Source organism: Festucalex cinctus, chromosome 4 (genome assembly GCF_051991245.1).
Source record: "Festucalex cinctus isolate MCC-2025b chromosome 4, RoL_Fcin_1.0, whole genome shotgun sequence".
In the NCBI taxonomy this organism is placed as follows: domain Eukaryota; kingdom Metazoa; phylum Chordata; class Actinopteri; order Syngnathiformes; family Syngnathidae; genus Festucalex; species Festucalex cinctus.
The window spans coordinates 28,575,558-28,591,225 of record NC_135414.1 but is presented as its reverse complement, the minus strand read 5'-3'; the positions used below and the strand labels follow the sequence as shown (position 1 = coordinate 28,591,225).

General features: G+C 36.9%; 1 protein-coding gene across 1 annotated transcript; it reads left to right on the top strand.

Moving 5' to 3' along the window:
* The first annotated feature begins 810 nt into the window (after positions 1 to 810).
* Positions 811 to 10,302, top strand: tcf25 (TCF25 ribosome quality control complex subunit). Its single transcript, XM_077520089.1, has 18 exons — positions 811 to 1,180; positions 1,340 to 1,456; positions 1,563 to 1,628; positions 1,941 to 2,065; positions 2,175 to 2,240; positions 2,329 to 2,411; positions 2,867 to 2,997; positions 3,729 to 3,828; positions 4,414 to 4,507; positions 4,646 to 4,738; positions 5,167 to 5,272; positions 5,368 to 5,527; positions 6,467 to 6,554; positions 6,648 to 6,806; positions 8,063 to 8,153; positions 8,471 to 8,550; positions 8,639 to 8,714; positions 9,741 to 10,302. Exons 1-18 carry the CDS (start codon positions 959 to 961, stop codon positions 9,909 to 9,911), a joined length of 2,028 nt encoding a protein of 675 aa, XP_077376215.1. The 5' UTR covers positions 811 to 958; the 3' UTR covers positions 9,912 to 10,302.
* The last annotated feature ends 5,366 nt before the right edge of the window (positions 10,303 to 15,668 follow it).

Here is a 15,668-nt window from a genome sequence, read left to right as displayed (position 1 = left end):
TATACACCCTCTTATAAATGGTATGTTGCTTTCACATTCCAACGCACGTTAAATGGTAGTCAGCACACACCTATCGTTAGTAAATATACGAATTATAAATACAATTTCAGATGTTCTAGTCGGGGTTTCTTATTAGCCCCGCCTCCCCTTTTTCTAGCAGGCGATTGAAGGTTTTGTGCTTAATTGACTGCCATTTTGAGAAAAACATCCCCAAAGCATGACGCTGCCACCATATGCTTCTCATGGCACAAGCACACATATAGAATGAGGTCACTCGTAAGTAGGTAGGTCAAATCTCACGTTCAGACATGTAGACAAACTGGCCATGTCACTTACATCAATAACTAGGCCATGCCCTCTGTTTAGGCACACATTGATACAACATTACAGTTGTGACGCCCACAGTAAATGCACTTTATAAAACAGTTGTGTTTTCTTCTTCCCACAAGCCATCGCTGCACTTGAACTGACAGTCCTTCCATATACTTCTATGTACAGTACGTTATTCAATGCCCTGTTACTGAATATATATAACGCGTGCCTATCTATCCGTGTCTGTTTTTTAAAGTGTTTTATTACATTTGTATAAAATACACTAAAATATTTTCTTTTAAAACTCGTTACAATTCACTTAATATAAATAAAGTAATATTGATTTGATGTGTGGGTAAAATTAAAAAAGATAGATAGATAGAAAGTCTTCACTGCCACCTACTGTTGACTTAGAGCACTGCATGTTTTGGACGATATTGTTTGTTTACAGCGAATTTCCCCTTTTCTCCTATTGGGGGCAGTAGAGTGCGTCGAAACAGTTGAGACTGCCGAACAACGAAATGAAAGAAGTAGAAACTCGAACGACATGGCTGTCTGCGCAGCTGGTCTTTGAATGTTTACTCACGTAAACTTACTTTAGTCGTCAACATTTTTTTTGTATCAGCGCGTACATGAGTAGTATAAAATGTCTACCAGGGCTTTGCGGAGGCTGAAAGGCAAACAGCGAGCTCAGGAGGCGGTTGTCGTCGAAGATCTAACTTTAGCAGATAGCCCCGATGAGCTTGCTGAAAGCGAGGAAGAGCAGCTGGACGCGACCAGTGTCAGTCCAGCGTCGCATCGGAATGCCAGTAATCGAAAGTCAAAGAAAAACAAGAATCATAAAGATATCGGTGCCATTTTTGAAATGGTATGTCTACATTAGTTCAGTTTTCTACACCGTGCAGTGACTGTAGGTCTGCTGTGTGAGCTTAAAGCTGTTAGCCGCGTCTAGCTAGTCCTTGTTCGTAAACTAAACCACATATTTGGTACACAATTATATCTCAAGTACGTTTCAATTATTTCCCAGATAAGTGACACAGAAAAAATCTCTGCCGATGAAGACCCAGAGAAGCTCGATGAAAACAAAACAAGTGGCACTGGAAACAATGGCAGCAAAGAAAACAGCAGTCAAGGATCAAATGAGGTAAATGCCATGATGCGGGAGCTGGAATGTATTTTTAAAACAAATTATTTTGGTGTTTATGTGTTGTTTTTTTGGCACGTTATTGTTTGCCATTTATTATTTCCAGCATTTATCCAGTGTTAAGAAAAAGAAGAAGAAAAAGAGGACAAAAGTTAAATCTGAAATTGTGCAGGTAAACTTGAATGGGTTTTAAACAGGGTTTCCCAATTCCAGTCGTCGAGGGCCGGAGTCATTAAGGTTTTAGATTTTAACGCCCACTAGCACACCCGTTTCATATAATCAGCTTTTCAGCATGCCTAATAACGATCCTGATCATTAGTATTAGGTGTGTTGGTAGGCAGAAACATTTAAAACCTACAGTACTCTCGAGGACCAGAATTGGGGAACCTTGGTTTTAAACATTTTTTTAAATCACACCTCAAATTGATTTTCTTAAGACAGAAAGCCGCATAAAATGTATCTTACAATGATTTCTGTCTGTTAGAGAACACAGGCACCAGAAGAGAATATTGATTTATTGCTGGAAAACTTGGACGAGTCAAGTGTTTTGACTTTGCAAAATGATGCTGGCGGCTGTGACAGAAGACCTTCATTATATGTGGAGCACAGGTGATCGAACAATGTCTCTTTGGAGCATGCTCATGTTCTCATGACTGACTGTCCTGACATGTTATTTAGCAATAATTGCTCCATACATTTTTTTTTTTGTTATCTACAGGAATCTGAACCCAGAGACAGAGTTGAAGAAATATTTTGGGAGTCGAGCAGTTTTGGGTGATCAGAGGTAAGCATGGATTGGTGGGGATTTGGCGTGCTGTTTGGCAACTTATTTAGTCCTCATGCTCTGTCATCATCTTGCCATTTGTTTTCAGGCCGCGACAACGCAATCGACAGTTTCATCGGAACACATGGATGACTAGCCCCAAGGAAAGTTGGCCTCGATTCAGCCGCCCAGGTCAGGCTTGCTTTCAACTTATTATTCTGTTTAAATAATGTGTCTCCCTGCTATTACAATGACTGGCCTGCATTCAAAGGAAAACTGCGTTTTTGGTACTTCTTCACTTGGAAACATTTTGTAACTTTTAATATAAGTAATTCAAAGTGCAAAGGGTGCAAATGAGATTCCGATGTTCTAGTCGGTAATTAAATGCATTAAACTTATTCATGACCTTCAAATGGTCTATGGGTACACAAGAAATGTGTTAAGTACAAAATAATGTAGCATTTTTTTTGTAATGTGAATCATTTTATTATTTTTTAAATATCAAGGGCAAGGAACTCCTGTTTTTTTTTTTTATGTCTACCTCTACTGTAGTTACTATTGAATTGTTACTCATGCTTTCTCTGTGTATGATCAGTAACCTGACTGCTCATATGTACATCTACATGAACCTGAAATGTCTTTTTCAGGAATTTCAATGACTTTGCTTGAGACAGAAGATGGCATTCACTACTTCACCTTTGAGCACAGCCGCGACTACCAACAAGTACAGTTCAAGTTCCTGGATGCTGTCGAGTCCATGGATCCAGAAAACATTGTGGTAAAAGTGCATTATTACTCTGTTGTCCACGTTAGTGGTATATTGTGGAATTTCCAAATAATTACAATTCTTACATGATGGAGTCATTCATCAGATAGTTGAATTTAAAGATCAAACTGTGCTGTGTTGTTTCTATTGATTGATTTGGTTTTAAGTTATATTCTATCCACGATAGCTTTTTTTAAGGTATACTGTCATTCCTCAAAGGTGACTCAAGAGAAAATACTTTGTTTTAATTGATAAACTCTTGACTCTTGATAAATTCATGACACGATATAACTATGATGCATATTGAACAATGATTGTCAGAGCAGTGATTAACTTCACTGCCTTTGACAAGTATACTTGTCAATTGTATTTTTTAGAGCGGTGCTAAATGGGGGCGAATCTGAGCATGCTCCACTGTAAATATCAAACTTGGAAACAACTTTACTGATGCCCAACCACCGGTAGATGACATCATAGCCCCATTTTATAGGAAATAAACACAGTTTCAGAGTCCATGGGAGAAATGGCTGTATTTTGGCAAACCTACATTTTTCTGCTGTCAATTATAAAAGAACGGGACGGGACAAAAAGTAGGGAGTCTATTCTGTTATTTGGTAGATTCGGTTTATATATAATTATTGAATGTAATATCACGTGAGTATTGGAAATGTAAAAATTTTCTATAATGACTAGCAGTGAATGAGTTAAAAATGAAATGCACATTTCTTGATGCCTTTTCTTAGGCTCTGCTGCAGCTGAATCCCTACCACATTGATTCTTTGCTACAACTCTCTGACGTCTGTCGTATGCAAGAGGATCAGGAGATGGCCAGGGACCTTATTGGTGAGGATGTTTAACCCAAAGAAAGAAGGAGAGATTTCCTTCAATCAGTGTCTTCATCACTTACATACATGCGTAGTCTTTGTCATTAGACCACAATTATTTTCACACAACTGCAGGTGAACTTAATGGAAATGGAAAATAAGTTTTGAGAGACCCAGCCCACGAGTAGTGTAAAACCCATATATAATTGACACCAATTGAAATGTATGGGGGTGGGGAGGAGATTAAACCCCAAAAACACGTCATGTCTTATTTCGCGGAGCCGATCAATGACGTCATTGGTTGATTGGGCAAATTACGGTAAGTTATTACCACCGATCACCAGTTTTGGTTAAATGTAAAATATCAGCTGATCCCGATGCAGCCCATCAGTTGGGTGTAAAGTCTAATTAGATTGTATGCTAGACATACTAGCTGCTGTTTGTAACGTCAAATTGATTGTAGGGAAAGTCTGTATTTAAATGACCAAAAGCCGACACCCGGCTAATGGTTCTGGTGAGCATTTTTCAAAGCGCATGAAACATCAACATAATACCGCAATGTGTGTACAAATTATGTATTTGAATAATTATTATTTTGTTCCAGAAAGGGCCTTGTACAGCTTCGAGTGTGCGTTTCACCCTGTATTTAGTCTGACGTCTGGCACCTGTAGACTGGATTATCTCAGACCAGAAAACAGGTTCGACGGACTTTTACATTCTCTTATATTTTATCTGTCGTGACAGCAGCATTAAGTTCATTTTAAACATTTTCCTGAATAATTGGTGATTTGTGTAAAAACAGAAGTTGATTGATAATAATAACATTCTGCTTTCAGGGCATTTTATCTTGCTCTTTTCAAGCACATGATGTTACTTGAGAAGAGAGGATGCCCCCGGACTGCATTGGAGTACTGCAAATTGATCCTGAGGTAGAGAAGAACAACACAAGCATTTAAAAAAAAAAACATGGTCATGAGATGTCAAATAATTTTCAAGGGGCACTGTTTGTTTATGTCCTGCTAGATGAATAAGAATAGCTTCTATTTAAATTATTATTTTTTGGGGTTGTTGTAATTGATTTGTCAGTTGAATTATTTATTATACTCTTTACTTAGTATTTTGCCCACTCGTACTGTACATGAAAATGTAGAATTTCCATTCCTATGCCCCACAAATTGACACACACTGACATGTGTATGTTTAACCTTTTGCCCTCGTTCTTCACACATCTTTGTCAACTTAACATAGCCATATAAAACGCTGTGAATCTTTGAGGTCTTTCAAATGGTTGAGTCAATGCATTCAAAGATGTCAGATTTCTGAGGACTCTCTATCCCCCTCTCTCACTCATACTTAGTTTGGACCCAGACTCTGACCCGCTTTGCATGCTGCTGCTCATTGATTTCCTGATGCTGCGCTCCAGACAGTATGACTCTCTCCTTCAGCTTTATGAGGAATGGGAGGTAAATTGTCCTTCACATTCCACATTTTCCTTATATATGTGTTTTGACGTGGTCAACCGTTCAGTGCTGGACAAAATTGTTTGTCTGCGTCTCAGGAGCACAGAAATCTGTCCCAGCTGCCCAACTTTGCATTCTCCACTGCACTCTGCCATTTCCATCTCAGTCAGCAGGAAGAAATGAAGCCTGAAGAAAGCGATCGAGCAAAACATAAAGCTGACCAAATGCTACAGGAAGCGCTCATCATGTTTCCTGCAGGTTAAAAATCCCGTACTGTCGGAGCTTTTCTTCATGTTGAGAAACATTCACACTGTATGTGTTTGTGTAGGGATTTTTTTGTTTTTCCACATTCTTTTTTTTTTTTTTTAAACCTACCTAATGGTTAAAATCTTAATGGATTTAACTGTGAAGAACAAAAAGTGTCAGTTCACATTTGGTCAGTTATTTTTATTTTTGAAATCAAGCCGCACATAATTTGTGAAATACTATTTCTATACTTATAGGTCTACTTTTAAATATATAAAAACATGTTATCCAATAATTCTGTGCTGCACCCCCCCCAAAAAAAAAGGTTAAAATATTGCAATAAATATAACATAAAACTCCATGGTGCTTTTTTTCAAGCATGGGTGCTATATAGCACTTACCTGTATAAATCACCTTTCTAAATAACCAACAAACACCAAAAGAACCTCAGTGGTGTACAGTCGTTCTATATATGAAACCAGTTATGCAATAAAGAACCTCTCTGAAGGATCATTATTTTTCAGAGCGGAAATCATAATCTTTAACTGGCAATTGACATTATGGAATTCTATGATTATACCAGTTTAAAAACAAGAGGAAAAACAAAACTAGAGTCATGGGTTTGATCTACTATCTCATGTAATAATTGAATCCAAAGTTGTAATTTCATAATTATGGTAGTATTTCCTAAAAATGGGATTCTATCTCATAATAATTTATGACTTGGGTTTAACACGAATACCATATCAAAGCCTGGGCTATGTAGATGTTGTGCTCCAGGGAAATCTAAAAGTGAGTTTTCATGAAGCTATTAAATAAGTGAATTTCCGCTATTTTTCTCCATCCCGGACTGTCGGAAACTGGCTTTCAGAAATGGAGAACTCTTATCACAGGAAAACGTCACGGTGTGTCGTAATGAGTGATAGAAATCAACCCTGTGTGTTTCAACAGTCTTGATGCCTTTGCTGGATCGATGCGCTGTGCAGCCGGATGCCACGGTCACCTCACATGCGTTCTTTGGCCCGAGCTGTCAGATTGGGTAATACAAACTCCTTTTTGTAATCGTCTTCTCATCAACTCTTAAATGTTCGCGATCTACTCTTTTTGTGACGTCACCATTCGCTCTCTCTAGACAGCTGCCAGCCTTGGCTGAACTGACTGCGCTGTATGTGGGGAGGATGTACAACCTTTGGAGGGAAGTAGCAGTTATGCTTTGGTTGGAACAGAGTGTCAAGGAGGTGCTGTGTCGGATTGATGCAAAAGACCCACTTGTGGAGGACTGCCAGAATAAGTAAGACCGAAAACCGCGCTGCCTATCTGACAGAAATTTACGCTTATGACAAGCTTAAGTAATCCATTTAATCCGTGCCAATCTTCTCAAACTCCATGTTAATTGTTCCCATTTACTGCCGTGTCACGCTTGCGTAACAGCACAGTGACACAGTGGAACCTCTGAAGTTAGGAAATTGGCCTAAATATTCTTCAATTTCAAACTACCATCATGTACAATACTGTGCAAAGGTCTTATGCTAGGTTCAGAACTATGGAGGACCAAAATTGCCAAAATTAAAAATAAATGACTAAATAATTAAATAAATGAATGAATACAATGAATAAAAACGGATGCAAAAAAAATCTAATTCAAAAATTGAATACAAAAAATATAAATGGAAATAAAAACAAACTACACATATATATATATATATATATATATCCCTAAATAAGTCAAAATAAACTAGATTCAAAAAATAAAAATGTCGAAATAAACAAAAATAAATCTATAAATAGAATTAAATATCAATCAGTAAATAAAAATGCTCTGTTCTCATGTTTATTTCATGCTACAGATGCTCTGTCACGTCGAAATGTTATTTTAATGAGGGGGTGGTGCTCAACGTCTTGACTTGGGCTCCACTGTTGCAAACTGCCTAAAGTGAGCGGCTCGGCAAACAAGGAAGTCTCGCTGGATTGCATGGTGAGCTCCAGCAATGGACGACTATCTTGTCCACTGTCACAACTTGCGACTTGCGTCGTGGTGACAGTAAACAAGATAGTCGTCCATTGCTGGTGCTCTCCATGCAATCCGGCGAGACTTCCTTGTTCACCGATCACTGCCCCCTCATTTGAATAACATAACCTGAAATAAATAAATGTAAGAGCAGAGCGTTTTTATTTATTGATTGGTATTCAATTGTATTTGTTTTTGTATTTATTTTGCTATTTATTTTTATCTTTTGAATCTTATCCCTAACCCCATCAGTCTTTAAAATAAATTCAAATTAAAAATGTTCAAAGCAATGATTCATGAAATAACAGTCCACAGCAAACCTCCCTCTCTACTTCTGTCAACACTACATGTGACCCTGGATTCGCTAATTCATTTTCCATTGTTTAAAAAAAAAAAAAAAAAAAAAAAAAGATTCTAAACTTGAATGAATCACAACCAGTGTCCTGGAGAACCATGTTTGAACTCAGAAGTTCAAAAAAGTATCAAGAGTAGTTTCAAGGCATTCCGCTCACCGTGTCCTGTTAACATCTGTGACGTAGGAGAAAGCTGAGATATCACAGTGCGCCACGGAACATCCATCGTCACGTTCTGCTGTCTGAGATCAAAGAAGCCACGTCCAGTCTGCCTCTGGTAAAATGTCCAGCCTTTCATTCAAAACAACTACAGTGTTACCTGCTCATCACAATCATGCCTCACATCTTTTCTGAAGCCGAGCCGTGATTGGTTGTTACCTGAGCAACTGCGATGTCATTTTCAGTGGACAGCTAGTGATAAAATAGCAGCTAGATTTTGCTGCTTCATTCATATTCCACGAACGCAATATTAATCAAATTAAAGTTGGGAAAAAAAATTAGAGTTGACTTCACCTTAAACCTGTGGTGATAATGAGGTCCGTCACTGCCCGAGACCCAAACTTTGACCAATGCTTCTTTGTTCCACACTCTCAGGAGGTGACGACTCAACCCATGATGGGATTTGACCCCCTCCCGCCAGTGGAATCTTTGATCTCATACACCAGACCAGCAAGGTAATATCAGTCATTCATATTCCTTCCTGGATTTAGCGACCAATGCAAGTCATACCTTCCGTTGTCTTGTTTCTCTGCGTGCATGTAGGCCCCGTGTTGGAGCAGCCAATGAGAGCACGCTGTCGCTGTTTTTCCGTTCCTTACTGCCAAACTTCATCCTTCAGGTATATATCCATTATAGAATTGGAATTCAAAATCACAATACCTTAGGTTAGACAAAGAATTTACACTCACTATATAATATCGTGATATCGCGCTATTAAAACTGCTGCAATATATCGTCGTCGTTATGTCAGCCTATTAAAGCAGCACATGTTTAAAAAAAATAAATAAAAATGTGTAGTTTTAGCACTAATGAACAAAAGCACAATATTTTTTTTTTAGTATGCTGTTTTTTTTTGTTTTTTGGATCAACCTCCCCACAATATCGTGATAACCAACATATCATGCTGTTCATATCATCATATTCAAAGGTGGTTCTATGCTATAGATCTGCTTTGTGTCTTCATTCATCCCTACTTAAAAATCTTGGCATCTCAAAGAAGGCTAACAGCAGCAATAAATCAGATCTGATCTTGCAAAATGGAGATTGTGCTTTAAGGGTAAACCAGAGTAACTAATGCAGTAACTTTGTAGCACAACAGTTGGAATTGTCTGAATTGGGGATAACATTTCCTCCCTGCACATGATGTTCCTCATGACAAGTGAATAAAAATAAATGAAAGGAAGCATATGACAAATATTTTTGCTTCCTACTGAAGGCCCAATCAACAATAAAGACTGATGAAATGCGACATTATTTGAGGTTATGGTCTACTGATACTTCCTTCTGGCTATCTTTAGAAATTTTATTTATGGATTTGTTGATTGAGTCTGCTTTTGCAGAACTTTAGGGTTATCTTTGCCTACTTGTGTGTTACGTAGGAGCAATCCGCATCATCCAGCGAAAACTCTAAAACTTAATTGTTCTGCTTATTTAAGCGTTACAATCGACCACAGCTGCATCCGATCAGACATCAACATCACATGATGTATTGCCTAAACCTCTGCACGGTGTCACTATTTTTGCATTGCGCTTGGGGGTGGGAATATGACAACTTGACAAGCATTTGTGTGTTCTAATGTCTCCCCCCCATCCAAGTACTGGAACAGTTGGGTCGCAGTGATATTGATATTATTTTCTTGTCCAGGAGGAGCTGAGGCAGGAGGACGGCGACACGGAGGTGGCTCGAGCTGGACAAGAGCTAAACCAGGAAGTGAATCGCCTGATGGTGGCAATGAGGGACATGCTGGCAAACATCAGGTTTCAAGAGCCTCCGCGAGAGGACCATCCTTTTCGAGACGAGGAAGAGTGGGACTGAGCGGGACGTTTTGGAAACTGACGAATAGCTCATCAATAAAACCTTTGTGACTAAATTATATTGCTGCCACATGAGCTCCTTAAAGATATTCCTATCATTTTTTTTTTAGGCTTGAACATGAATTCACCTTTTTAATTAGCTTATTCTTAATTTTTATATCTTTTTTTTTTTTTTATTAAGTTTTATAGGAATGAGGACGCAAACAGCCAAAAGTCGTGGATTCCTTGAATTCTGAAGCTGGAAAAAATCATGGTACATGGAGTTTTCCTGACACACATGAGAAAAATATAGCACATTTTAAATATGAAAATACTTATTAGGACAACTTTTTATTTTTATTTTTTTTTGTGAGGGATATGAAATAAATCCAATAAAAGTAATTTAATCAGAATACAGCTCTTATGACTGAATGTATGGTTTGGCTGTCCAGTGAAAAGGGCATAAATCAGCTATGCCCAACCTTCCTTCTACCACGGAGCAGCTGAGTCACTTTTATCACAGACATAAAAGCAAATGCAATCAAACGATTAAATCTTAACTCACCATTGCACCATTTACAATCATTATTTTTGTATTAGTGACAGTTCTGCACTTTCAAAAAACTCTTGAGGGCCTTTCTTTTATTTATTTAATGACAAAAAAGTCAGCTGATGCCAATATTTTTTGCTATTAAATACCATGATTAAATGCTGTAAAGGCCAACTGACTCCACCCCTTTGATCAGCTCAATAAAGTATTTTTTGTCCTGTCCCTCTTCGACCTACACATGCACTATAACGGCCAAAATGCTAGTCATGGTTATTTTTAGCAATACAACCCCGAAAAGTGAGCCGCATTATAGCAAGTGAAGGCTGTATTGTAATCATTATTCACAATTACGGAAAGGGGAAAAACATCTATTTATTTATTGCTTTTCAGCAATATGTGAACGGTTTTCAAGTGCAACATGAGATGTTCAAATTATTTTAGAATAAATGTTGAATGAAAAAATAAAGCCCCCAAATTGTAACTGAATAACTACAGTCCCTTCCAATAGCATTTGAACGGCAAAGTCAATGTCTTTATTGTTGTATACTGAAGGTATTTGGATTTCTGACCAAAAGCCATCCCAGGTTGTCTTTCATTGTGTTTACATCTCGTGTTAAACAACTCAGGAGCACCTTTTCTTTGAAGCCACCCACTTCGCAAGTTTTTGTATTTTTTAAAATCATCATTCAACATAATTTCTGTGTCTGCTACCCATCACACAATAGCAGACTTGCTTGACAATTTCCAGTCATCTGCTGCTTTGTCTATTAAGGCACATCTGGCCATAACTTTCCTACATTTGCAGGAAACCTCTAATCAGAAGACCCACAGAAAGCATGACAATACCCATCGTTGTTGTGGTAGTGTGTTTAGGTCTGACCTATAGTTTTTCATGTAATTTCATTTCGAGTTTGTTTGAATAGGGACAGAAGCTACAGCGTAGACATTACATAGCAATATCAGAGAGGGGAAAAAAATGTTGACCCAATTTTAATGGTTTTACCTTCCCTGACTTTTCTTATCATCTACTTGCATAACGGCGTGAATAGAATTTGCCCAGAGGATATTCCATAACAAATACATTTTAATCACCGTTAAACCATTCAAAACAGTCCGCACAACAAGCTGTTAGAAAATCACTCTCTGTTTCTTCTTATCGCTACGAACTTCCAGTGATTTTTGCCATGGAGATCCGCCACTGATTTAATCAGCTCAAGAAGTTTTGCGGTCTTCCAATTCTTGGAACTTCCGCTTTTTCTGCTCTCCGCGGAGAAACTCTCCACTGGGGGGCTTGTGTTCTTTAGTCAAACAGCTTTCAGTGCTTTTCCACCACCGTAAACTACAATGTCAATAATAATAACAAAAACTCTGCTAGCAAGATTTGAATGTAGCCTCGCCACTAATCCCGCCTCACCTCGAAAGCAAAACAGCAACGATAGCAATACTAAGCTAGCATTAGCACTTGACTAGCACTACAGACGACACTACAGACTACCAACTTAAACCATATTTAAGTTGTGAAATGTCCAATCAATTAAAAATGAAAAGAGAGGTGATAAACGTACCCGTCAAGCAGAAATGTTTATAATTATTTCTGTGTCCTCTCCGTTACCTTCAGTTTATTTCTGCTTGCTAGTTTCTTAACAGATTATTTTGGTCACTGTCGGGTAACAAATTCGACAATTAGTGTTTTATTTTTTATTTTTATTTATTTATTTTTATATTATTATTATTATTATTATTATTATTATTATTATTATTTATTTATTTAATTTTTTGGGTGGGTGGGGGGTGTTGTGTGCTCCCCTTTTAAAAATATATATTTTTTAATATTTTAAAATTAACAGTTCTGTTGGATCATATAAGTGTACCTAACGTTGTAGCCCTAGAGTGTATATGAAGTGAGATTCACAGATTTATTTATTTTTTGTTCGTTTGTTTGTTTTGTTTTATATCAAATCATGTGTCTGCAACGCCCTGAAGGCCAAGTGGTTTATATCTGTCAGAATGGAGAATGACAGCGTCTTGCTCTTCTGTAAATCTAAGACAAACGCTTTTGATAAACATCTGCATGAGTTGCCTTATGGGCAATTTGCTTCAGTTACGACCGTCTAAACAGTTTCATAAACTTTGTTAAATGCCACAATTACTTCCTATACATTTGTTTATACTTAAAAGTTAGTAAGCTAATAGAAATGACGTTGTGCTTGATTGAAAAATAATATTGTTCTCCGTTCACCTGGAGCTATAACTGTTAATGTGATCTAAATCGAAAGTGTCTCATCATATGTCCCCAGAAGCAGCGGAATGAGGAGAAACAGCATCTTGATTAATGTTTCAGCCCTGATGGCGCCAGCACTGCCGCGCAGCTTCGTTGTCATAATTCCAAAAGGACACAAAACCGGCACACTTAATAAGGATGCAGCAAACAATTGGGCTGGCCTTTTTTCTAGGAAGTGATTAATAAGAGGATTTTTGCCACTGAATTTCCACGCTATCGACCAATATTTCAAGCCCTTGTTAATCATTTAATTGACAAAAGAAGAATGCTGCACGCTTCAAAGTGACCTGATCTTAATATTGATTAAGTGAGTTCCAGGAGGAGGAGCAAAGCACACATCCCCATTGTTTACATCCTTGGACTGGATTATGTTGGACAAATATGCAGTAGAATATAGTTTAATGTTCTTTCCCTCAAAGTACACTCTAAAAATTGATTGGTTTAAAAAAACAAAAAAACAAAAAACGGTACCAATCTAGGAAATTGCTCTGCAAAATTGTGATTCAATGCTGGAGTTTAAAAAAATGTTTAAAAGTAAAATTCAAAAAAATTATCTATGTCAAGCCAGTATATGAAAAATGTACATGTGAGTATGTGTAAGTGATCTAGATAGGTATTATGGTATATGTTTAGTAAATTTATGTATATATGTTTTTGGTAAATGTGAATAGGTTAAGTGCACTTGTGTATATATATATAACTTGGGTTATATATATCATTTATTATTTTATTATTATTATTTTTAATAATCAGTAAATGAAAATTGTATTAATAATGAAATAAGTTTAAATATATTTAGTAAAAGGGGTAGGACTAGATAAGTTTTTAACTTCTTCCTACTCCCTTTTGAACATGTAAGTTATGATTAATTGAATGATTATGTTATTGGGATTTTCTTCTATTTTGATTGTTGTTGTTTTTTGTTTTATCTCTGCTGTTCATTTGTTTATATGTTCAAAAAAATAATAAAAGGAAAAAAAATAGATTTAAACCTACTAGATTGGAACCGTTGTTTTTGAGCTAATTAGCTCATATTGGCTTGATTAACCAATAGATTTGGTGAGACATTGACCATTCCGGGTGGTCACTGGTTACCGTCTTACTCTTCTTCGTCTTCTTATTTCCGGCAGACGAGGAACTGCAAGTGCATTGCTGCCCCCACGCCCACCCCCTTGCTGGTGCAAAATAGAATGGAGTTCCAATTTTCCAACATTGTGAAGAACGACTAATATTACAGCTGCTATGCGTCTATATGTTATACTGCCCCCAGATGGCCAATGACAGAATACAGTAGAATGTTCATTGACTTGCAACAAAAATGTGTCAAGAAACGTTTAGTTTTTTTTACATTATATTTAATCATAATTACTGTATGGTTTTATAAGTAAACTATTATGTTATTATAGTTCTATTTTCTTCTTTAAAAAAACAAAACAACGTTTTTGTTTTTTAAGAAATGATTAATGGCATTTCCACTCATTGTGATCGGCACCACTGTATTTGAGTTTTGCTGCCAATTAGGAATTGAGAAAAATCTTTCTCTCATGCCTGTCCACTACTCAACTATGTTGACTGCTTTCACATTTTCTATTATGCGCTCATCTTCCCTCAGCATACAAGGAGGAGTCGAGTCAAGTCTCACATGGTTCTCTTGGCCCACATCACTCCTCTCTCCAAATATTCCATCATAACGGTCACGTCACATCAGTCCTGGTGCTCTCTGCAAAGAAGCTCTCTTGTTAGGCGGGACGGGCGCCTTTGGTGTGCTTAAAGGCAAAAAAACAAACAAAACAAAAAAAAATGATTTGGGAAAAGGACATTTTCTGGATGTTGCTGTTTGTCAGCTTGCACTCATAAACAAGCCGAGGAGATTCACTTTTTCACGTGGATTGCTTCTGGTACGTTCAATATATTTTACTTTCCTCCACCAGATCTTAATATTCTAAAGTATATATCTAGTCTACATTGTTGTTGTTTCTCAAGTGTGACTGAAGTAGGCCTCTTTTCAAGTATTATTTTATGACCAGTCAGGTCTAAATCGTTAACTTTTCACCATTGTTATTTTGACACCCTTCAAATTGGACTCGGTATCAATTAAGCGTAACTTTTAACATGTTCCTGTTCCAGTATGATTTTACATCATGTTGGGCCTCAAATATAGAATAGAATTGAATAGAACACTTTATGCACTGTTATTGAGGACTCATCAAGTTTGACTAAAAAAAAAAAAAATGATTCAATTATTTCACACCAGTCAAGTTTGGCTCAAAATGTGCCGCCTTTTTCCAATGATATTTACCTGAGATCAACTTTAATTCTAGAAAATTCTTAGAGGGATGATTTACAATCAAATTTGGTTGTAGTACCTATTATGTTCCTTCTATGAATTATTTTGCAGAGAGGATATGTTAGCAGTGATCAAATACTCAAAATATTGACTATTATTTGACACCAGTCAGGTTTTCCAGTGTTATTTATGATAGATCGACTTTAACCATTCTGCTACATTCAAATATGCTAACACATCTTATCCTTGGGCAATGTAAACCTCTACAAAGTGATTATAATGAAATTGTTACCCAGGTGTATGTAACAGATACTTGATGTTTCATTTATTTATTTTATTTGTTTGTTTGTTTGTTTAAAATCTAAATAGGCCATTTAAAAGAAAAACACAGAATACCTTGTTTTTCTATTACTGGTCCCAAACTATGGATTAACCTCATGACAACACACTGAACGGCCATTAAAATCCATTTTTAAGTCCGTGGCTTTCACCAAAGCATGAGCCCTTGTTTTAGTGTCTCGTTTGTTTGTAAATAGTTGTAATTTGTATAATAAAACTATTTTATTGTAATTGTTTTATGTTTTATTTATATATTTTATATACAATACATTATTACAGTTGTGTTTTTTTTGGGGTGTGCTATGCATACAATTGAGTTGAT